This window comes from Nuphar pumila, chromosome 3 (genome assembly GCF_984573655.1).
Source record: "Nuphar pumila chromosome 3, dmNupPumi1.hap1.1, whole genome shotgun sequence".
NCBI classification, from domain to species: domain Eukaryota; kingdom Viridiplantae; phylum Streptophyta; class Magnoliopsida; order Nymphaeales; family Nymphaeaceae; genus Nuphar; species Nuphar pumila.
In genome coordinates this window covers 80,839,018-80,864,558 of record NC_143251.1, presented here as the reverse complement: position 1 = coordinate 80,864,558, position 25,541 = coordinate 80,839,018, and the positions used below count along the sequence as shown (strand labels likewise).

General features: G+C 40.4%; 1 protein-coding gene across 1 annotated transcript; it reads left to right on the top strand.

Moving 5' to 3' along the window:
- The first annotated feature begins 13,775 nt into the window (after positions 1-13,775).
- On the top strand, positions 13,776-25,159 carry LOC149843086 (protein SIEVE ELEMENT OCCLUSION B-like). Its single transcript, XM_090000825.1, has 8 exons — positions 13,776-13,964; positions 15,305-15,412; positions 20,036-20,487; positions 20,855-20,964; positions 21,485-21,624; positions 22,826-23,344; positions 24,023-24,917; positions 25,095-25,159. The coding sequence occupies exons 1-8, from the start codon at positions 13,776-13,778 to the stop codon at positions 25,157-25,159; spliced, it is 2,478 nt and encodes an 825-aa protein (XP_089856951.1).
- The last annotated feature ends 382 nt before the right edge of the window (positions 25,160-25,541 follow it).

The window sequence follows — 25,541 nt, the reverse complement described above, 5'->3', positions numbered from 1 at the left end:
TATTGCTCCCGCCCGCCGCCCTCTCCCTCCCGCCGCCCGTCGGCTCTCGCCACCGTCCGGCCGCCGCTGCCTCGCCGACGATCCTCGCTGCCGACCTCCCTGCTTGGCTAGCGGCTGTGCCAGGGACCCCGAGCACCGCCGACCCGCCGCCGACCTCTTCCTCCTCCCTGTTGTTCCTCCCTGTGGCTGCTGCCGGGAGGTGTTGTCTCCCCTTCGCCGGCGACTCGCAACCGGCGTCCTCAGCCGCCGACGATCCTCCCTGCAGCCACCTCTTCGCCTCCGCTCTGAGTTCCGGCGACCCAGTGGCCCCCGAGCTTCGCTCCAGGTCTCCCCCTCTCTGTTGTCGACTACTCCGGCCACCGGCGACCTCGCCAGCCGCCGCTCCCCGTGCTTTCCGGCATGGGGGGTCGACCCCCTGCCGGAAACGCAGGGGGTCGACCCCCCCTGCCGTAAAGGCACGGCAGGGGGTCAACCCCCCATGCCGGAACTGCCTTTCCGGCAGGGGGTTTAACCCCCTTCCCTGCCGGAAAGGCAGGGTGTTTAACCCCCTGCCCTGCTTTCAAACTAACAAATTGAAAACAAACTAACAAATTGAAAACAAATTGTTGTATTTGAAAATCATGTTGATTTGAATAAAAAAAATTAATACTTTTATGTTGTGCTAAAATCAGATCGTAATTATTAGAAATAATTACTGCTGTTGAAATAAAAAGAATAACAACAGTACTACAATTCAAGCTGCTGAAATTTGAAACGACTGTAGTTATGAAGAACCACACTGCTAAAATATAATAGACTATTGTGATTGAACCCAACAGTTGTAAAATTAATAAAATCGTAGCAAAAGATTTATTGTTTTGAGTTTAATCAACAACTATAATGACTAAATTATAAAAAAAAAATTCAAATCGAAATCAACTGGCTAGGTCGAGATTTAATCAACTGTGGTTAGTTAGAGTATTTCATAAATTTTTATCAATTTGTTAGTTATATCTAGTTAGAGTAGTTCATAAATTTTTATCAATTTGTTAGTTTGTTAATGTCTACTGGTAGTTAGTTTTACTTTAATTTGTTTTCTTGAAATCTGGTTAGTTAGAGTATTTCAATCTATTAGTCTTTTATAATTATATTTTTCTTAGATAGATTGGTATTTAATGTTCTCACAATCAGTTAGTTAGATTAGGGTTATTTGAATTCTTTATGATAGTGGTGGTTAAACGGAGTTCACATCTTTTCTAGTAAACTAATTGATTGATTTACTATTCCTTTGCTAAGTAGTTCAGATTAGAAATTGTCTATGACTTTATGTTAGTCGACTGGTTCAACATGTTATAGCTGGTTTGTTAAATTAGCATCTTCTAGTTAGATTTGACTTAACATATATACTATTTTTCTTTTCTCTTCTTTCAATTAGTTAGAGTTGTTTTAATTTGTTTTAATTTTTTTAGTTAGTGTTTCATCGTGTTTCATGATTAGTTAGTTTGTTACTTAATTTGTTTTGTTTTTGTGCAGATTTTTCAACGGAACCAACTCGTGCTCGGCCACCTGTGGTAAGTAAATGACAAAAACAATGCAAATCGGGTAAATACCCGTGGTGAGTAAGTGATACAAACGTATCACATGTTATTTAATTTATTGAATGCAGCACTTTATTGTTCACACACTCACTTAGTTGTTGATATCTAGGACTGCTTTGTTGGAGTTCGGAGATCATGCTGAGCATGATTTTAATGTAGAAATATGGAAGTGTTCTTATTTTTGGAGTACGGAGTCCATGCTAAGCATGATAGTAGTTAGTAAGATATTGAAGTGTGTTTGTTGCAGGTACATGTTTGCCATTTATTTGATATGAATGATTATGATGTATTGCAATGTTTGATGTAATTGTATCCATGCTTGCATGTAGTTAATTTCAATTTGATTTTGACTTCCATGTGAAATTTTATAATAAAAGCATGCTTCAAATGATTGTATCGTGTCATTAATAGTTTGCACATGAAAATATTAAGTTATCAATACATGCATCAAAATTCTTGTTATTGTTTGACATAGTATATTGCATGATAAATTTGATATTTTCTTCATCGTAGCATTCTGATTGTTTTTTTCTTAATTCGTTAGGATACTATTCGTAACATCATACGACAGAATGACTGCAAACCGTGAATGGATGTACCGTAGGATAGTGGACAATGAGTTATCGCATGAATATATGGATGGTGTCGATAGTTTTATTGAATTTGCAACGGCGAGTGTCAGTACGGTAGATCCCACAAGTCGGATTAGGTGTCCCTGCAAGATTTGTAAGAATAATCGATTTGTAGAACCTCATGGCGTTAGACATCACCTATACAGGAAGGGTTTTGTGAGTGATTATCAGAACTGGACGTTTCATGGAGAAGAATTTAGAAACGATTTTGATGCACGGGTGAATGTGGTGCACGATAATCCATATACGAATTTGATATTTGATGCTGCAGGAACAGAACTGGGTTCTGCTATGAGTTCTAGTGATGTAAGAACTGCCGTAGATGAAGAATCACCAAACGATGCAGCTAGTAGATTTTATGATTTACTTAAAGATGCTGATGAGCCACTTTGGAACGGTTGTGAGAGTCACACTATCTTGTCTGCAGTTCTTCAACTAATGAATTTGAAGTCCAAGTATAATTTGAGTCAATCATGTTTTGACCGTTTGTGCATGATTGTGAAGAGTATGTTGCCTAAAGATGAGAAATTGCCACAAAATTTCTATCGTGCTAAAGTTATAGTCAACGCTCTAGGTATGGGTTACAAAAAGATTGATGCTTGTCCAAATCACTGCATGTTGTATTTCAAGGAGCAGGAAAATGACATATCATGCCCCTTCATGTGGGCATCCTCGGTTCAAGCAAAAGACAAGAGGCAATGGTAGCACGAGATCAAAGGAAGTTTCATACAAGTCGCTCCGCTACTTTCCTATCACTCCTAGATTGCAGCAATTGTATATGTCTTCAAAGACAGCTAAACACATGAGATGGCATGCAAATAAAGTTCGACACGATGAAAACAAGATGACGCATCCTGTTGACGCTGAAGCTTGGAAGCACTTTGATCGTACTCATCAGAACTTCGCAATGGAAGTGCGAAATGTTAGACTCGGTCTATGTACAGATGGATTTAATCCATTTGGGGGTAGATCAACTCCATACTTATGCTGGCCAGTATTTGTAACTCCATACAACCTTCCACCAAGCTTGTGTATGAAACGTCCAAATCTTTTCTTGTCTCTATTGATCCCTGGTCCGACCTCACCTGGCCAAAATCTTGATGTATATCTAAGGCCATTGATTGATGAATTAAAAGTACTGTGGGATGACGGTGTTACCACGTATGATGCCCACAAAAAACAAAATTTCAACATGAAGGCCGTTGTTCTATGGACAATCAGTGACTTCCCTGCATATGGTATGTTATCTGGTTGGAGCACACATGGGAGGTTGGCTTGTCCGTACTGCATGAAGGATTCCAAAGCTTTTAGATTGAGGCATGGAAGGAAGCCTTGCTGGTTTGATTGCCATCGTCGATTTCTACCCAGCGATCATCCGTTCCGACGTCAAAAGAATGCATTTACAGCAGGCACAACTGAAACGGAAGGTCCATCCTCAAGATTGTCTGGCATAGAGATTTTAAGAAGATTGCGATACTTTCCAGATGTATTAACAGATGCCCGCAGTCCTACACCCTTCCGTGGATTTGGGAAGGAACACAATTGGACGAAAAAATCTATTTTTTGGGAACTACCGTATTGGCCGACCCTATTGATACGACATAATTTGGATGTGATGCATGTAGAGAAAAATGTGTTTGATAATGTGTTCAATACAGTAATGAATATTAAAGGAAAAATGAAGGATAATCCGAAGGCCCGTATGGATTTAAAATTAATATGTAAAAGACCAGAATTGGAACTCAAAGAGTATAATGGCAAAGTACTGAAACCAAAGGCGAAGTACGTGCTCGGACCTGATCAAATAAAACATGTATGTCAATGGTTGAGACAACTGAGATTTCCAGATGGATATGTCTCTAACATTTCTCGGGCTGTGAAGATTGACGATGGACAGTTATATGGGTTGAAGAGCCATGATTGTCATATCTTTATGCAACGATTGATACCCCTAGCATTCCATGATATGTTAGACAAACCTATATGGGGGGTATTGTCTGAGTTGAGCGGATTTTTCAGAACATTGTGCGTATCGGAGGTCATTGTATCAGATGTAAAGAATCTCGAGGACTCTGTCATCACCATTGTTTGTCTGTTAGAAAAGATATTTCCGCCAGCATTTTTCAATGTTATGGAACATTTGATCATACATCTGCCATATGAACTAAGGGTTGGTGGCCCTGTGCAATATCGATGGATGTACCCATTTGAAAGGTATATGTTTTTTTATATTTGTCTCTTTAATGACAGATATTTAAAATTTGAAATGTATATTCTTGTCAGATGCATGTTCGACCTAAAAAAAAAGGTTCGTAATAAAGCAAGAGTAGAAGGCTCTATTTGTGAGGCGTACACTTTAGAAGAGATTTCAAATTTCTCATCTATGTACTTCGAACCCCATATTCCAACACGTTACACATGCCCGCCCCGTAACGATGATGGAGAACAAGTAACTGTAGCTGACAAGCTGTCGATATTTCAACCACTTGGGCATGCATTTGGTAGTTGCCGATCAAGGCTATTGACAGATCGAGAGCAAGATTCTGCACACATCTATATTCTTTTTAATTGCTCAGCGATTGACCCATACATCGAGTAAGTATATATATATGCAACTCAATTATAAATCCTTTTATGTTCTATATGTGGATACATGACTCGGTAATATAAGTATTTGTGGTTTGCAGACGATTTGATCTGGAGTTGCGAAACGAAGTTTCACATCTCACTGATACAGAAGTACAAAAAGAACGTGAAACTAAGTTTGTGGAGTGGTTGAAACAGTTGGTAAAGAAGCTAACATAAATTTTGTACTTATAAACAACACTAAGTTACTTAATTGATCGTGATCACAATCATTGTTTATGTTTGTGCGTAGGTTCGCAATGGTGATGTTAAAGATCAAGGAATATGTGATTTAGAAAATGGTCCAACCAAAGTTGTGCGATGCTACAACGGGTATATCGTAAATGGTTATCGATTCCATACAAAAGACTACGGTATAAACAAATCAACGATAAATAGTGGCGTGTGTGTCAAGGGTAGCAGCTACGGTGAAAATGAACATGATTACTACGGTGTTATAGAGGAAATAATGGAGTTGACTTACTTAGGCATGAATAACAGGGTTACGGTATTCAAGTGTCATTGGTTTGATCCAACTGCAACAAGACTCGACAAAGCTTCAGGCATTGTGGAGGTGAATCATAAATCCAGGTTTGGAACATATGAACCATTCATATTAGCCTCGCAAGCTCAACAAGTTTATTATACTTCATATCCGTGTATAAAAAAGTCAGATAGAAATGAATGGTGGGCAGTTTGCAAGGTGAAATCCAAACTATACCTTACAGGAAGATGAGTTAGTTGAAGACAGTGATTACTATCAATCAGATGATGTCTGTGACTTCGCTTATGGTCACGATGTTGCGCATGATATGCATGTCATATCTCCATTGGCTGATGAAACATTCATAGAGGAATGTGATCCAAATGATGTACCAAGTGGATGGGCAAACAATGAAGAAGAAGAAGAAGAAGAAGAAAGTCAAACTAGTGACGAGGAAGAATTCTCAAGCTAGTGAGCAAAATCTTATACTACAAACCTCTATTTAAATGCATTGTAATACTTGATGTGAATTGTATTGCAATACTTGGTGTGAATGATTAAAAATTTTATTTGAATGTATTGTAATACTTGATACGAATGATTCGAATGCATTGTAATACTTGATGTGAATGATTTCAATTATCTGAATGTATTATAATTTATGCAATTAACGAATGATTTGAATTAGTGCAATACTTGATGTCAATGATTTGAATTATTTGAATGCATTGCAATGCTTGATGTGAATGACTTGAATGCATTGTAATGCTTGATGTGAATTATTTGAATGTATTGTATGACATATGTTATTTGTTAGAATATGGTTCGTGGAGGTTATAGTGGTCGCTCATCCAGTAGTAGCCAGACTCAACCTTCATCTTCACGGGCTCCTGTGATAGGTATATCATATAACTAATTAGATGCTTGATTAGTTCAAATGCACATTCTGAGAATTTCTAATGTATTTTTTTACAGATGATGTTGCGCCTGTACACGACCCACCTACACCAGTTGATCGCACAAGTCAACAGCCAACACAAGAAACAGGGTCTTCTCAGGCTGGCACAAGAAGACTCATTCGAATAGTGTATATCGATAATCGACCGTAAGTATTTTGTTTTCAATTATTGCATATCTTTTAAATATTTTATATTGATATTTACTGTGTAACAATTCATGTACAGCACGAGGTTTGAGCCACAAGAAGTAGTACGGGAGATTAGGAATTCACTTCTTCAACATCTACTAGGACCAGTTGCTCAATGGAAAGAGTACCCAAAGGAGGTGTTAGACAGATTGTGGTCCTCATTCATGGTATATAGTTGTTCCTCATAGTTAATGTGTTTCATATTTAATTTATTTAAGCAATGTCTACTAACTTTCTGAAAATATTTGTAGGCTTCGAATCGCTTTGCAACTACGGTGGAAGAAAATGATACAAGGAAGGTGTGGCAGAAGGTGGCTGCCAATCGATTTGCAGACATGCTGCAAACTATGAAGACTGCAGCAAAAAAAGCATCTGGCGTAGTAGATGATCCATTACTGTGGAAGGGCCATGGTCCTATTACTATCAGGAGAGATTACTGGGATGAAATGTGCGATATGTGGGCGGGAGATGCATTTAAAAATCGCTCTGCGAAGGCTTCACAAAATCGATCGAAGATGCCTGAAGCCCATCTACACACAGGTGGATCTAAGACATTTGGGAGCCACCTAAAGAAAATGGTAACTCGTTAATATATAATATTAATTTTATAAGTATTGTTGCAATTTTTTGTACTAAATCTTTTGTCATTTAACTTCGCAGGAAGCAGAAAAAGGAGGCAGTGTACCATATAAGGATGTGTTTGTAGAAACACATAAACGGAAGACCACGGGAGTCTTCGTATCAGAGAAGGCGAGAACGACAATGGTATGTATTAATTCTATTAATAATCATTGCAATATATATGCAAGTTATCATAATGTTATCATTAATTATTAATGAATACTTTAAACATTATTTTGTAGGAGGCATATAAGCAACAGATGGTAGAGCGATATGGCGAAGACGCTACTCAGCATCCATCATTTGATCCTACAGCATGGGTGACTGCAGCAGGTGAACCCAAAAAAGGTCGCGTGTTCGGGTTTGGGAGTAATATGAACACTTCACCAGTTATTGGTTCTTCCAGTTACGGCTCACCGACTTCTTGCGCCGACATAAGCTCCAAGCAGCCGACTATTCTTTCCGGTGATGATGTACGCGAGATCATTAATGAATCACTGAATAACTACTTCCAATACACCGTCGCCCCCTTTCTCCGAAATGAGATCAAGGCCGCTGTTCAGGATAGGGGATCTTCGATTCCAGGTCCCTCTCAGGTATAATCACATATATAGTTTTTTTGACTGTCTTAAAGCACATCTGAGCATGGTAGAATCACATATAGAGTTTTTCTAGATGCCTTAGAACACATATGAACATGCTATAATCACATATTCAATTTTTTTACTGCCTTAGCACACATATAAGCATGATAGAATCACATATAAAGTTGCTTTGCCTGCCTTAGAGCACATATGAGCATGCTATATTCACATATTCAATTTTTTTACTGCCTTAGCATACATACGAGCATGATCGAATCACATATATAGTTTTTTGCCTGCCTTAAAGCACATCTGAGCATGGTAGAATCACATATAGAGTTTTTTTATATGCCTTAGAACACATATGAACATGCTATAATCACATATTCAATTTTTTGACTGCCTTAGCACACATATGAGCATGATAGAATCACACATATATATATTTAACTTTTTGTCTGCCTTAGAGCACATATGAGCATGATAGAATCACATATAAAGTTTTTTTTATTGCATTAGAACACATATGAGCATGCTATAATCACATATTCAGTTTTTTGACTGCCTAAGAACACATATGAGCATATTATAATCACATATTCTGTTTTTTGACTGCCTTAGCACACATATGAGCATGCTATAATAACATATAGAGTTTTTTAACTGCCTTAGAACACATATGAACATGTTATATATCATTTATGATAGAATCACATATAAAATTTTTGGTTTTGCCTGCCTTAGAGCACATATGAGCATGCTATATTCACATATTCAATTTTTTTACTGCCTTAGCACACATACGAGCATGATCGAATCACATATATAGTTTTTTGTCTGCCTTAAAGCACATCTAAGCATGGTAGAATCACATATAGAGTTTTTTTAGATGCCTTAGAACACATATGAACATGCTATAATCACATATTCAATTTTTTGACTGCCTTAGCACACATATGAGCATGATAGAATCACATATAGAGTTTTTTTATTGCCTTAGATCACACATGAGCACATGATAGAATCACATATAGTGTGTAATTTATTTCATTATATTTTGTTTATCAATACTGACTGTTCTTTTCTTGTGTAGGCTGCTAGCGATAATCAGGGTAGTGAAGCTGAAGGGACAGATAAAGACAATGAACAAGAAGACGCACAAAATCTTGGCAATGATTAGAGGACTGTGTTGAAGAAGTTCTATTTTTTTTATTTTTCCTAATTGTAATTGTTGAATTGTAAATAATTAAACTTCTTAATTTTAAGGTGGAACGATTAATTATTATAGATACTTGTTATATGAATTTTTTTGTGTGGTTTGTTTTTTATTTACAGGAAATATAAATTGTACAGGAAATAGAAATTGTACAGTTCTCGGTAATTAATTTTTAAATAAATTTTTTTTGATTTTTTTTCGTGTTTGCGACGGATTAGCGACGGATGATTCCGTCGCTATTCATATTAATCTAGCGACGGCTTAGCGACGGAACCATCCGTCGCTATTCATATTAATCTAGCGACGGCATAGCGATGGAATTAAATCCGTCGTCAAGCCGTGGTCGCCGTTTAGTACCGGCGGATTGGCGACGGAATATAGCGCTCGTTATTCCATCGCAATTAGCGACGGACCTGGCGACGGAATTATTCCGTCGCCAGTTAGCGTCGAAATATTCGCGACGTAAGCATATTGTCGCCGCGTTGTCGCTAATCCGTCGCTAACATGGTTAGCGACGGATTCGCGACGGAATGTGGTCGTCGCTAATCTACTGCTTTGTTGTAGTGAAACCAACGCCTAGGCCGACTAGGTTACCCGGTGGCCCGCCACACGCGCCAAACTGAAAAAGGATAAGGGCCTCAAATGGCCAAGGGAGCTGGGAGCACCTGGCCGAGCCCTGCTCGGACCAGGGTGCGCCTAGCTAGGTCGGTCCTTATAGGGAGCAGACCAACCGAAAGCACTCCACACGAGAGAAGAAAAAAAAGAACTCATTATAGCTTTAATGGCAATTAGCCAAAAGGCTAAAAATGAAAACCCTAAACCCTAAGCAACGATATAAACAAATTTTTTTTCATGCAATAAGAGGCAAAGAAATATCCAATTCTAAATGAAACCACAACAACCAATGAATGAAAAAAAAAAACAAACGATGATATGCCAGTCCGATTGTTGGAACATCATCTCTCTTATCATGAATCGAAAGTAGAGGAGGAACTCAATCATACGAACCAAACAAAATAATGTAAACAAGTGGGGTACATCACTAAATCCACCGAGAATCCATGCATACACGAATGCAATGGCTTCAAAGCTTCATGGTTCGAGCCATACACCATTTCTAAGAGAAACCGAAATATAAGGGTTGTAGCTTCACCTTGATTTTCCGAAAGAGAAAGGGTTATGATTGCAAAGGTTCCACGCCAAGGGTGACTAAGCCACACCCTACCACATGTCTAGGGGAAGAGGATGAGAGAGTGTGAATGAGAGAGATGAGAGGGAAGAGAGGGAGCTCCAACTCGTCAACTCCAAAGGGATGCTCTCTCTCTTCTTCACTAAAAGTTTTTATACTCTAAAGCATAAAAACCAAGGGCTAGGATTAAGCTGCAGGAGATGGGTGGCTGGGGTCAAACACGCCTCACCAAGCTCTGAAGAAGCAATGAATGGTCACCCCATTCAGCCAATGCATGTCCTCTTTCAAAATAAATTCTAAAGTTCTTTCAAAAATGCCCCTCAAGGGCCTACACATAAGCCATCAAAGTTCTAAGAAAATTACGTGGGGAGCCCTTAAGCTGCCGCCCACTCTAGCCAAATGTTGAGCACCTTTCAAGCTACAAAAGAAAATTTACAAAAGTGCCATGGGTTGCCGCCCACTTGGCCAACCCATGGCCGGCACCTCAAACAGAAATGGAGTATTACCTCCATGCCACCACTCAGATTGGTCAGCCCTTGACCAGCTGGTCCTCATGGCCACAACCATCCCTAAGGGAAACTCGCCCCATGGGTCTGGATCGCCCATGCTCGAATCCAAACCCAAAACATAATTTAACAATAAAATGCTTGCATTATATATATATATATATATATTAACATTACCACAACATGACATATTCCTCACAATCTCGTAAATGTCATAAAATGTTCAAAGCTCCTTTGAAACATTTCCCCTCGTTTGCGAGAAATACTCTCGTTATGATACGTGCGCTATCAGCAAGCTTTTCCAGTAATGCACATGCACTGACGAGGTTTTTTTCTTGTTTAAAGCTCAAATTTGGGGATAAACTAAGCATGCATATTATGAATTTACCCTTAAAGTTTCAGAAGTTAATTCCTCACGGATTTCCCTCAATTGCTATTTACATTAAACTTACGCAATTTTCAACTTCGTGTCTCTATAAAGGTACAAAAATGAAAAGCTCGCAAATCAAACAAGAATTTTTCAATCACCACAACACTTCGCATAATATTTCCTCAAAATTATCATGGACCTTACAGGACCAGACTTGTGGGCCTTGTAGTTTCCCATCTATGGGAATTCGGTTTGCCGTAACTGGTCGGTTGATGGTCGTAACTCCTCAGGACTCCAGATCTGACTTGACACATGGGTCGGGTCAGTTTTCATTCCCAAGGCAGCGAGAAAACTTCAAGCACCTTTCCCGTCGCATGTTTTTGCTACAACAAAAATATGTGGTTGTACTCTTTTGGCAGCATGTTTGCCGCAAACGTTAATCCTCGTTGGCAACCACTAACTATGGTTGCACGTTTTGGTTGGCATCTGTAAGGCGGATAAGCTAGTTAGTAACTTCACTCATCGTTTTCCTTATCGAATATGATAGTATGTGTATGAATGCATGTGAAAGATTATCATTAAGTGGGGCACGCAATATCAATGCCCACGTTCAAATTACTCTAAATCCGTTGCCAAATGACATGCAAAGTTAGTTTTCCCATGCCACGCTAAACAAATTCTCACTCGTCATATGCACTTAGCATATCATGGCACTCATTTGAATGGTTTCGCGAAGAGTGCATGTATCACCTTGTATGCTTAAAGAGAGGTGTAAGCACGATGAGAGTAGTGTATGCTTGTAAATTGTCATAGTTATACTCTTACAATGTTGCACACATGTCAAAGTATGCCACGTATGCATGCAATACGTTATTTGTGTAAATATGTCTCTCATGTGTATCGTTAATGATTGTGGAATTATTTTACTAGAACACCACATGCACATGATCACTTGTGGCTCAAAGAACACTATGTTAGGGTAGCTACATGTTTCCAAATCATCATTGTGGACTCCCAAGAGTCATTTTTGGGCTATGTGCCCTCACTCGTGAGTGAGCTCACGTAGAGTTATGTAGCATTCCCTACGAATTAATAAAATGGTGTTATGGTCGTCTTCATCGGCGACGTGCTCCTCTTAGCCATGTGAGGCTTGAGCACGTGAATGGGCGGGCAAAGACCACATTCATGTCACCCTGCGGGGGACACAAGGCAAGAATGCCTATACACTCCAAAGGGAGCTATGGTCCACTAACTGAGCCTAAGTAAGATAAGTCGTCCTGTTACCCATTCACAAAATGTTCTACCTTAGAGAGAGTGGTTGGTACAAACCTCGAGTGACAGGTCATTACTACGATACGTTAAGGAGCAAAGGTGTCATTTTGGCCTCCAGTCACTCGAAGTTAGGGAGGTCAAGGTTACCTGTTGAGGTACCTCCACTACTGCAGTAGTGTGGATTGTAATCCATACCTCTGTATGGTCTTCTCTCAGCCAATGGTTGCCCGCACAAGGTTACTCGGTTTGTAGGGACACCGATTATCACATTAGAATTGAATTACAGACGCTGGGTGCTCGTTTCACAGAATGTGAGTTTTTCTTCGCGTATCCGAAAGAGTAAACAAGAAGAACATAAACACTAATCAATCAATGCTGACCTTGTTTATTAGATGTTTTTACTTCATTACTTTGGAACTGTACTTGTGTTTTTTCTTGCTATACGTATTGTAGATGTTTTACTTTGGCTATTCTTGTAGTTCTAGCACTTGTAGCATCTTACATAGATGCTCACATGCACTTATGCCTTGAATACATGTTTCTTAATGTTCCATCAAGTTAGCCATAGTTTACTATTTACTCTTTATTTACATAATAATTGCTATCATATTTCATACTTTCTTGAAATGTGTATAGTGAATGGTTTATCTCACCACCTTACAAGAGGTCTGACCCCGTTTTATGGGGATACAGGTGATGACTGATAGATGTGCGATGGTGACAGGCGTACTGCGCAGGCTTGAGACCCACATTTGGACAAATGTGGTCTTGGTTTTGGTTTTGGTGAAAACTCTCAGCTTTTGTGAGATATTTTGTATGAGAAATTGATGTATATGTTTTTTCGGTTTCAAATTTTGTAAAGCAATAGCATACTTTATATTAAGTGATTTGGTTCTTAAGTTTGATTTATTTCTGTAATTCACCTAAAATTTTAACTTAGTTTTTCAATCCTTTTCAGCTTACATAATATTTTCAACAAAAAAAGTTTTTTTAAAAATCTTAAGATTTTCAAGATTAGGGTTTTGGGGGCGTTACATTAACTGCAGCTAGGAGTCTTAGTTTTCAGCGTATTGCTGATAATGACTGCCAGTATCACTTTTCTTGCTAAAAATGTGTATTTAACCTTAACAGTATTACAATCAGAAGAAGTACAATACAGCTAAAAAGAAATGATTAAAATGTCACCTCAATAAATCACCAAAAAACTCAAGCGCCTATTAGAAAAGTTATGAAATACATGCAGATTAAACGTAACTTTGTCAAAGGTTTAGGTGGTTAAATGTAAAATTTCCAAAAGATAAAGGTTGGTGTGGATGTGACATGATCTTGATGGGCTTTTTTCCCAGTAAAGCGCACCAATGTGGCCCCCCAACAAAAGAGAAATAACCCTGCTAAGAAGCAAGGAAGTCGATTCACTTCCTTTACTCACTTTTTCTGCACTATATAAGAAACGTTCCCCGCCCCCCTACCCCACATTGCAGGCTACTACAACCATTGTTTGAGTGCACTAATTCATCTTTTGAGTCGCCACTTAAAGAAAAGAAAAGAAAACATGGAGCAGAAGCAGCTGCTGCAGCCAGCCAGGTACAGGCAGCACTTCTTTGGTGCCTCCGACGATGCAGCAATAACGAGGATGATCCTGGAGACTCACAAGCCAGACAGCCTAAGAGTGTTCGACGTCAAGCCCGTTCTCTCCGTTGTCGAGCACGTCTTCAGCCTTGCTGCTCCCACTGCTGTCATAGTAAGACCTCTCTTAATTTGAGCTTCTTTTAATTTTTGTGACGACAAAGTTCTCCAAAGCGGGTAATCTCCAAGCCCTTACAGAGCCCATTAGTAAAAAGGCACAGCTGATTTGCCGGTTTAACTTTCAATGACTTCTATAGGCTGTAGGTAACCAAAGCAATAAGAGAAGTGCACAAAATCGAGAGCAGATCAGATCATATTGTATATAAACCTATTCCTTGGTTATATTCAATCTTCATCACGCGTCACTTGATGGAGATCTGCGTGGGCCCCATTCTCACGGTTCCCAAGTGAGATGTATGGCCAGGATTGAATACAACGGACCATCGTTCTTATACAATACGACCTGATTTGGTTTCACCAAGATCAGCATGTTTCATTAGTGATTTTCTCGTCACCATATAAAATAGATCGGGTTTGGTTGGACCTTCAATGATACCGATAATTTATTTTCGAATATGGATCTTAAAATAAGATCTGAATGTGCATTCGAACTTGTCTAGCCGGACCAAGAATTTGGATTCCGATCAATATTTTCCGCCAGTTCCCAGTACTAATCCATCTATGCTTTTTACACGCAAAAATCTTCATTGATCTAAATGTTTTTTGCAGGACCCAGTATTATCAACTTGAATCCGGATCCATATTCGGCTCTAATTCATCAGTGCTAGTAGGGGTGGGCATCGGGCTAGCCTAGGCCCATTTAGATCTCGGCCCGCCGGGCTTTAAGTGCAACCCGGCCCGGAGATGGTCCGGCCCATTTACGTACTAACGGGCTTGGCTTTGACCCGGTTCTTAACAAGCTCGGGTTTGAAGAGCAGCCCATGACTCAACCCATTGGCTCAATGGGCCAATGTGATGTAGTCCAGGCCCGGCCCAAACCCAATTAAGTTGTGCAGCTAATTAGGTAAATAATAAAATAATTATTAATTAAATAAATAATAATAGTTACCAAGTTACTATGCAATTAATTGATTTTTAAAATTTTATATTATTAAAATTAATAAATAGCTCAGGCTTGTCGGACTAACCCGTTATCCCGCGGGCTGACCCGGACCCAGCCCACGTATATAACAGGCCTGGTTTCAGCCCGGTAGCTAGCGGGCCCAGGCCTAAAACCTTGACCCAAACCCGGGCAATGGCGGGCTGGGTCGACTTGGTCCATCGGGCTGCCCGACCCATTGCCCACCCCTAAGTGCTAGTTCAGATCTTAAGATTTGGATCTGGATATTCTTATGGGACTTGGTCCATTGATGAAGTAGATTGCAGTTAACCTCTATTAAGTGCTGCTGCTACTATTTTGTTGCTACTTTGTGCTTACACTGAATTGCAATGTAGACCACTCCATTACAAGTTGTTTCAGCAGAAGGCAACGGTCATACGGCAACGACCATCGATACTACTCTGGACGCACTGGCTTACACCATCCACAAGATTGCTTGCGAGGTATGATCAGCCCACTGAGCCAAGTCTAAGGGCATTAGTTTTAACTTCTGTTGTTAAAAATCTAAAATTGTGGTCTGAATAGGCCCTTAGCCGATTCAAGTGTCATTTCAATTTATACTTTTTAATATTTTTAAACATTTTTTAAGAGGTTAAAAAATTGTTTAATATTTTTATTGTTTAATGATGCATGTCATATACTTGGTGGAGCAGCTAGTGCATGTCACTTATCGGGGTCTGCCTGCATAACCCAAGTTTGCCTATCAAAAAAATGATGTCACGGTAAAAAGTTGTCCATTCACAAACGATTCGATTCGATTCTTAGGTTTTTTTAAGAAACCTATTCATCCAGTGAACGGATTTTAACAAAATTAGTTTTAACTCACTAGTTTGATTTTAGAAAGTAAAAGGGAATTAGTTTCTAGGAATTAGGCATAACAAAGGCACAATATCAAGAGGGCGGATCAGGTGCAATCACAATGCAGCCTGTCAACTGTGGGGCCCATGTGGAGCGAGAATCAGGTGCAGCGGCACACTGATTGCACCTGATCTCCTGTCCAATGTCAATGGGTCCATTCATCCCAAAGTGAACCATTTATGTTAAAATCTTGACCGTGTTGAGAGCTCACAAGGGCTCCGTCCACCTGATAAGGGCAACTAATGAATGTCACCAAGTTGAGAGGACGTCCCAAAGTGATATATATATATATATGTGTGTGGTAGCTGCCTACCACTTTTCTAGTATAATGCTAAACTATCAGGTTTTTAAGTTTTTTTTCATGTTTTCTTTAAATGACCGTATAGACATGTTTTACATGCTTGATTTTATAGGAATCAATTCTTGGATTGGTTTTTATAAGGTTTAAAAATCAACGGTGCAATATTTACATAAACATTCAAGACTTAAAAGAGCATTTTTTTTTTATTAAAAAAACATTATCCAAGTATCATTTATTAGAAATCGCCTGTGCCAAACACTTCTAAAGGGTCAGATTTACCAAAAACGACCCGAAAACACCGTTCACTGGTGGTAGGCTAGTGGTAGGTTAAAAAAGTGGTAGCCAGCTCTCTCTCTCTCTCTCTCTCTCTCTCTCTCTATATATATATATATATATATATATATATATATATATATATATATATATATATATATATATATATATATATATATATATATATATATATATATATACTAAAGTGTGAGAACTAAAGTGTGAACTAAGTATTTCTTATACCTGTTTTAGCAAATCCGACCCTCCAAATAGGTTCACCATGGTCCATTTGCTAGGAATCAGGTGCAAGCTGCATCTACTCAATTTATTTAATTTGTTTATGGGGTTAGGCAGATCCCCACCCGTTATTATTCAGACTGAAGTTTTGAACATGCAACGTCCCACCATAGGGAGACGTGCACTGACAGATCCTACCAACCACTTCGAGAGGGTGGTGTATGTTCCCCCGATGATTCACTGAATCCCACGTCTATGTTCGGGGCTTTGAATGAGCACCACGTATACAAGCACATGGGGCTCGTATTTTCGTGTATGTTGACATCACTAAGCATTGGAGTCTGATGTGGTTGCAAAGACTTCAGTACCCTTTCTTGTTATTCTTCTCATAAAGTGATGGTTTGAGAAAATGACAAAAATGCCTTTCATTCAAAAAAGAAAAAACAAACAGTTCAAAAAAAAGGCAAACATGTCCTCCATCCAGAAAGTCGAGGATGATGTTGACTCTTCAAAGTCTTCTTCTTCTTTCTCCGTAAAACACTGTAAAACCCTCTCTCTCTCTCTCTCTCTCTCTCTCTCTCTCTCTCTCTCTCTCTATCTAGAGAAAAAATCAAGGGAGGCAAAGAGTTTTCCCTGGAGAAGGACATGAACATCAACCATCTCACTCTCTCTCCCTTCTCTCTCTACTTTTGTGCACATCCAACAGACGATCTTACATTGCTCCATCAAACACCGACTGACCTGCACATTGACTGTAGCATCGTTCAACTTGATGAGTTGTGGAGCTTGATAAATAGTTTTTGCCCTTACAGGAGGGGGTTTGGGGGATCCTCACAGCGTGGGTAACATCATTCAACTGGATGAGTTGTGGAGCCTGATTTAGAGTTTTTGCCCTTACAGGAGGGGGGTCCAGGGGCTCCCCCCCGGCGCGGATCCCACTGCGCGGTCAGCGGGCGGGGGGTGCCCCTGGCGGGGAGGCTCGGGGGGCAGCGCCCTTCGGACCAAATTTTTTGGGGCCTTCCAACAGCGATTTGTAGTATTATCGGGCTTTCCTACATCGATTTGTAGTATTTTCGGGTCTCCAACGAGCCCCACAACGATTTATAGTGTTATTCGGCTTTTCAACAGCGATTTGTAGTGTCTTCCGCAAATCGCTATAGCGATTTATAGTGTTTTTGGATCTCACTATAGCGATTTGTAGTGTCTTCCGCAAATCGCTATAGCGATTTATAGTGTTTTTGGATCTCACTATAGCGATTTGTAGTGTCTCTCGCAAATCGCTATAGCGATTTATAGTGTTTTTGAATCTCACTATAGCGATTTGTAGTGTCTTCCGCAAATCGCTATAGCGATTTATAGTGTTTTGGATCTCACTATAGCGATTTGTAGTGTCTTTCTCAAATCGCTATAGCGATTTATAGTGTTTTTGAATCTCACTATAGTGATTTGTAGTGTCTTCCGCAAATCACTATAGTGATTTGTAGTGTTATTCAGTAAGCAAATCGCTGTAAATCGCTACCCGAATTAGGACAAACTTGTCAGGGCCATATCTTCCTAACCGGAGGTCATATTCCAAATCCGTAAAAAGTGGTGTCTTCGTTATTGAGTCTAGTTTATTTTTGCAAATTTTAAGCAATTTCTATAATCATTTTATTCCCCATTTTAACTAAAAACCAGACCCTTATTATTTTATTTTATTTGAGTTGCACAACACCATTCTCGTTTGACATCCACATCTTGATTCTAGCATGCTCCTTATTGGATTTTCCATTGATTTCTTCCAACCTTGCTTGGAATAAACATATGTCTTTCTCACCACGACACCTTGTGCATTTTTTGACCACGACACCTGGGACCCGTGTCAGGGGGGAGCTACCCACGCTGGGAGGAGTCCCCAAACCCTTCTCTTGTAAGGGCAAAAACTCTGAATCAGGCTCCACAACGAATCAAGTTGAACGATGCTACCCACGCTGGAAGGAGCTCCCAAACTCTTCTCCTGTAAGGGCAAAAACTCTGAATCAGGCTCCACAACGAATCAAGTTGAACGATGCTACCCACGTTGGGAGGAGCCCCCAAACCCTTCTCCTGTAAGGGCAAAAACTCTAAATCAAGCTCCATAACTCATCAAGTTGAATGATGCTACCCACGCTGGGAGGAGCCCTCAGACCCCCCTTTCTGTAAGGGTAAAAACTCTGAATCAGACTCAACAACTCTTCAAGTTGATTGATGCTACCCACGCTGGGAGGAGCCCCCAGACCCCTCTTCTGTAAGGGTAAAAACTCTGAATCAGGATCTACAACTCATTTAGTTGAATGATGCTACCCACGCTGAGATGAGCCCCCAAACCCTCCTCCTGTAAGGGTAAAAACTCTGAATCAGGTTCCACAACAGTCAATGTGCAGGTCAGTCGGTGCTTGATAGAGCAATGTAGGATCCTCTGCTGGATGTGCACAAAAGCAGAAATAGAAGGGAGAGAAAGTGTGAGAGGGTTGATGTTCATGGCCTCCTCCAAGGGAGATTTCTTTCTCGGATAATCCTGCAGTGCAGAGACTGGGTCTTAAATAATCATCTTCGGGGCACTTAAGTCTTTACAACCACTCATTTTCAAGAATCGTCATTTTTTTTTTGCACCAATGGAGGAGAGGGTACTTAAGTCTTTGCAATCGCATCAAACTCCAACGCTAATTAATGCTGACAAACATGAGGATACGAGACGCACATGCTTACATACGTGGTGCTCTTTGGGACCCCCGAACATGAGATGTAGCTAACTCCCCTGTTCGGGGGGGGGGGAACATATAACCTGCTTCGAACCACTTCGGTGCATCTACTCAATTTAAGTGAATACATATCTTCATCACTTTGGTTTGCTAAGGATTGGACCTTAGAATTTATCTTATGGATATGAAAACATAATTTATTTGAGTTATGAAGTTTTGGTATATTGTGGGCGGTTAATTTTTTAATCTCTCTTTCATGTCATAAGTTTTCATTTCCTATCATCGAGGTGGTATCCCAAGCGGGGTCCTGTGTCAAGTTGAAGGCCCAGGATCGAATCCCTCTACCACATGGGGCGGTTGTTGTTCTGGTAGGGGTCAGCCTAACCTCAGCTTGCCTTTCAAAAAAAAAGTCCCCCTCCTACTTTCCTTAAAAAAAAAATCACGTCTGTAAGGTCTGATTTATAATAAAAAATAAAAAAAATTGTAAAAAGGGTGATTTCTACCCAATAGTTTTGTACCTTTGGAGCAACCAGTGCACGTCACCTTTGAGAAGTTGCATTTTCAAAACCCAATGGTATAGTTGTATAACTGGTAGGGGTCTGCCTAACCCCAGCTTGCCTTTCAGAAAACAAGAAAGAAAACTCAACCTTAGTCTCGCTTTGTTGGTGTGGTGACAGATATCATGCGGGTGCTCAGGCAGCGCAGATGCACATGAAACAACAATGACACTGCTTAGCACCACGCTGAGCCACTTTGGCTGGGATGGAAAGGTGGTGCTGACCCTGGCTGCCTTTGCCATGCGCTACGGGGAGTTTTGGCTCACTGGCCAGCTCCATGCCGTCAACCCCCTAGCCAAGTCTGTCGCACTCCTAAAGCAGCTACCGGACATGCTGGAGCATGTTGAAGCGCTCAAGCCCCGGTTCGAGGCCCTTAACAACTTGGTCAAGTCGCTGCTGGTCCTCACAAGGTGTATGACCGAGTTCAATGACATACACATGGACTACATCTTCTTGGACACCACTGCCGTGGCCACAGCGCGCTCCCACATCCCAACTGCAGTGTATTGGATCATCAAGAGCATTGTGACATCCTCAGCTCAAATCATTGGGTTAAATGGCATGGGCCATGAGTAAGTAATGAGAGCAGATCATGTCATATTGCATATAACCGATTCTTCTGTCATATTCAATCCCAACCGCACACCTCACTTGATGCGCGTGAGCCCGCTCTTTTGGGGACAGGGAATCAGGTGGAATCACATTGCACACTTTAGTGTATTGCTGCACCTGATCTGCCCTCCATCTTCTGTTGGGCGAGATGGAGGGCGGATCCGCGGCACACCAAAGTGTGCAATGTGATTGCACCTCATCTGCCCTCCTTTTGGAGATTGAATATAACCATTGTTGACCTGCTCGCCTAATTAGTACTTGCATGTTTTTTTCATTACCAACATCAATTTTCATCATCGAATCCAATCTGATATACACTAGGTTCAGGTATCTCTCTTCAACTTCAGAGGCTTGGGAGCTTTCTAGCTTGGCTCACAAAGTGAATAACATATACGGCCACCTAAACAAGCAACTGGAAAAATGCCGCCGTATGATAGGTAAGCAAAGAACACCAAGATCGAAGAATATTGGGCGTTATTTTACTAACCAAATATAGGGCTGTACACCACCTGAGCTCAAGCTGAGCTCGTTTAAAAAAAAAAATTCAAGCTCAAATCACCTTAAGCCATTTGATATTGTTAGAAAAAAAAATGAAAAATTGGGGGGGGGGGGGGGGGGGGGGGGAGAGGGATTCAAACCCGCCCACCTCTTCGTAATTTCTCGACTTCCGTAGGACATACATCTTTTTTTGCCTATTGTGCAACAAAAGATCTGTATGACCACATTAAATGAGCCTAATCGAGCTCGATTGGAACTGATCAGGCTCAGGGCATTTGCTCGAGCTCAGCTCATTTATTTACATGTACCAGCATGAGTCAAGATTGATTGAGCCAAGCCATGAACCGAGATCGAGTAGCTCAACTCATTGTGCACCACTAACTAAATAGCAGCTCATTTATTTACATGTACCAGCATGAGAATTCTCTCTGCACTCACCATAGACATTGATTTTAACAGAGGAGAAGAGGCAGGCAGAGTCCTATCAAGCTATTCAACATCTATTTGTAACACCACACCTCGATAACATGAAGATCTTGAGGCTCATTTTCCCTTCAAAAGATGACTGCCCCTTTATTCACGGCTCGCATCAAAAGAAGGTCAGTATTTGTAGAGCCTAATTTTCAAAGTTACATGCATGCACATCTTAAGCATGTTGTAATAAAATTTCAAAATAATGAATGTATTAAAATTATGAAAATTTTGTAAAATCATTTTTATTTTTTTACTTTGAAAAATATATGGCATTTGGTTAATGGGTATGACCACAAAGAGTTGTAATCTTTCTTCTTCAGGGGCATGTGTCATAACCCTTCCCTCTTAAGGGACATAGTTTTAGCTAAGTTTTCCATACAGTCAAATGAGTGTCTGTTCACAATAACAAGCAAATTTTATTTAAGAGCATTTAAATGGGTGTCTTGAATAATAGTTCTGAATTTTTTTAATATTTTTCTTCATATAGGTTATATAGTCAAAATGTATCCTATATAATGTGCAGTATAGAATATATGCTAGCATAACTTATGAGTCAAAGTATTACTAGCATACTTGATCAGTGTGAAAATATTGCATATTTTTTGAAAAAAAACCGTGAAAAAATGCAAGAAATTGTCAAATGTTTTAACTAACAAGATTTTCAAAATATCATGATTTTTTCATGAAAATGTAAATATTATGTTTTTATCACACTAGTTATGTTTTTAGCATCTATTTTTCATAAAAATACGTGATTCTAATTTTATATATCTTTTAATTTTATTTCTTCATCAAATCTATTTTCTAATTCTTTAAATCTATTTATTCCTACTTATATTTTGCAAAAAATGTGAGATTTATAAAAAATTTCCTTTCTCACGAGATTTTGGCTGTTGAGACTTGCCATTTTAAACCCTTTGTCACTATGCACTTGACAACTCCATTTGGTGCAAGATGCCCACAAGGGCTCTGCTCATCTGTTAGGGGCGAGTTGTGAATGTCACCAAGTTGACGGACGTCACAAGTTTGAAACCACGGGTGGCATCCCTTGCCTCAAGGTCGAAGCTGGGTGTACTCCCCAGTGGGCAGGGAGGGACCTCAAGGGTTTTACCAACCGAAGACCAGCCAATATTGTATGATGAGGGTTTTTTTCCTTGGATTATCAAAAAAAAAAAAAATACTCCATTTGGTGGTGCAAGATGTGAAAAGCTATTAGAAGTGACTGGGCTCAATATGATTGACAGAGCATAAAAGCTCCTTGCACATACTGAAGGACTTACCAAGTATACACTTAAATTTTTTTGTTGTATTTCCTATTGTTTGCAGATAAATGTGGAGGTTCTGCGAAGAAAGATGCTGCTACTGTTGATCTCAGATCTACAGATCATGCCAGAGGAGCTTTCATTTCTTGAACAAGTCTATGAAGCCACCCATGGACACGGTTATGACAACTTTTACGAGTTTGTGTGGGTTCCCATGCTGGACCAAGCTGGCCCACTGGTTCATGTTGCGGACCCTGGCAGCACCAGTCTGATTGACCAGCAAGGGAAGGCTCTGATAGAACTGGCAGCCAAAATGCCATGGTATACTGCATACCCACACCCACATCCTAACTCAGCATTTGTTAAATACATATGCAAGGAATGGAAATACAGCAAGAAGCCTATCTTGGTGGTTCTGGATGGACAAGGTAAGGTAACAAACCTAAATGCTTTGTATATGGTGTACGTTTGGGGCACCCTGGCCTACCCCTTCTCAGGTACAAAGGAAGAAGCACTCTGGAAAGCTGAGACATGGAGGCTAGAGCTTGTGGTGGATGGCATTGACCTTAACTTGTCTACATGGGTATACATCTAAGCAATCTTTTACCCCCCTTTTTGTGACAATTAGCAATCTTTCACATTTCAAGAAATTACTTCTTCAATGGGTAGTCTAGAACGCCATGAAACATTTAGGGTGCATTTGATTGCCCTGAAGATCGAGAGCAGATCCAGTACTCAAGGCCGAGTACTTGGTTAAGTACTCAGCCCACACAAAACACAGAAAATCGCTGCATAAAAAATGGCAAGTTGCTGCATGCAATAGGTGCACATTATGCAGATCCCATCATTTGAAATATGATGGGTTCCATCATACATTCAATCCTAGTCATCCAACAGAACCATCTAGCCGTTGATTGGATGGCTAGGGTTAAATGTATGATGGAACCCATCCTATTTCAAATGATGGGATCCGGTGTTCCATTAGGCACAGCTAGTTTGTGTTTTGTGTGGGCCAAGTGCCTTGTTAAGTACTCGGCCAGAGTACTGGATGAGATATCTAGGCTCGGAGATCCTCGAATCTCATGGCTCAAGTTCTGATCTGGCATAAGGCCCAACACTGGATCCGACCCTCAAGCAAACAAGGGATCTCATATCTGATTTTGGTCTTATCCGCTTACGAAATAACTGTAGGCACAAACATCTTGCATTGTTTCTGAATTGAACATCAAATATTTTGTGAACAATTTGATTTCAATTACAGATAAGTGAAGGCAAGTACGTTTGCTTATATGGAGGAGAGGACATTGATTGGATCAGGAAGTTCACATGCAAGATGAAAGAAATTATGAAGGCAGCAAATATCACCATTGAGATGATATATGTGGGAAAGAACCATCCAAAAATGCCAGTGAAGAAGATCATTGAAGTGATCAAGAAAGAGAATCTGAGCCTCTATTGGAACTTTGAGAGCATTTGGTTCTTCTGGAAAAGGCTGGAGAGCATGATGCACTCGAAAATGCAGAGCGAAAAGACGACGGAAGCTGGTAAGATATTAGAGGAGGTGATCACCCTGCTCACATATGGCAACAACGCCCATGGTTGGGCAATGATAAGCAAAGGCTCTCTTCACATGGTGAAGGCTGAAGGGGCAGTGGTCTTGAGCCTCTTGGGCAAGTATGATACATGGAAGGATAGAATTCCCGGGCAAGGATTCATACCGGCAGCTCAACAGGGTCTGGATCCTCTCAAGACCGGCGATCACTGCGTTCGGCTTGTGCTTCCCAGCCACAGTCCAGTGCATCATGTGTCATGCCCTGAGTGCAGGCGGGTCATGGAGATGTACCTTCTCTTCCAATGCTGTGACAGCACGCCGGCTCCAACACCTCCACCTGCTGCTCAAGTTGCGGCTGCTGCCCAGGTTGCAGCTCCAACACCTCCACCTGCTGTTCAAGTTGCAGCTGCTGCCCAGGTTACAGCTCCAACACCTCCACCTGCTGCTCAAGTGGTGGCTGCTGCCCAGGTTACAGCTCCAACACGTCCACCTGCTGCTCAAGTGGCGGCTGCTGCCCAGGTTGCAGCTCCAACACCTCCACCTGCTGCTCCAGTTGCGGCTGCTGCCCAAGTTGCAGCTCCAACACCTCCACCTGCTGCTCAAGGTTGAGCACCAATCACACTGCTGCAGTAGCCATTTTCATTCAGGGGTTCTCCACTAAATAAAGGCCTTGGAAAGCATGCTCTTGTTTGGGGACCATGAATAGATATGTTTGAGTGGTTTTTTAAAATTTTCTTTATGTTGTTTGATGCTGCTGTCTGCTTGTTGAGTGTGTCCACAGTTCCATTTGTGGAACCTGTATTTGCAGCCTTCTTAGTGTCCAGAAGATTGCTGCTTCAAGAGTGATTCAATAACATAGCTTTCCCTTCCCTTTGAGGTTATCAATTTGGTTAACTACACTGTTATGATGCGGTTGTAGAAAATTATGGCATCCTTAAGCCTTTTTTTTTCACCTAAACGACCCACCACAAAGATGTGTAGAAAAATAAAAACTGGAAAACAAGGAACTGAAACTGCAAGACAAAGAGCTGAACTCATTCTCTCTCTCTCTCTGATTAAATTTAATAAAAATCTCATGATGTATTCCATGATTATAAAGTGCAATTTCCAAATGTCTCTACATTAAACAAGAACTGGTTTCGTCATTTTAGAAACACTTGGTAGGCACAAGTAGTCACCCAAACAAATCCTACAAAGTATAAAAATTAATTCTTCTAGGAATTTAGCC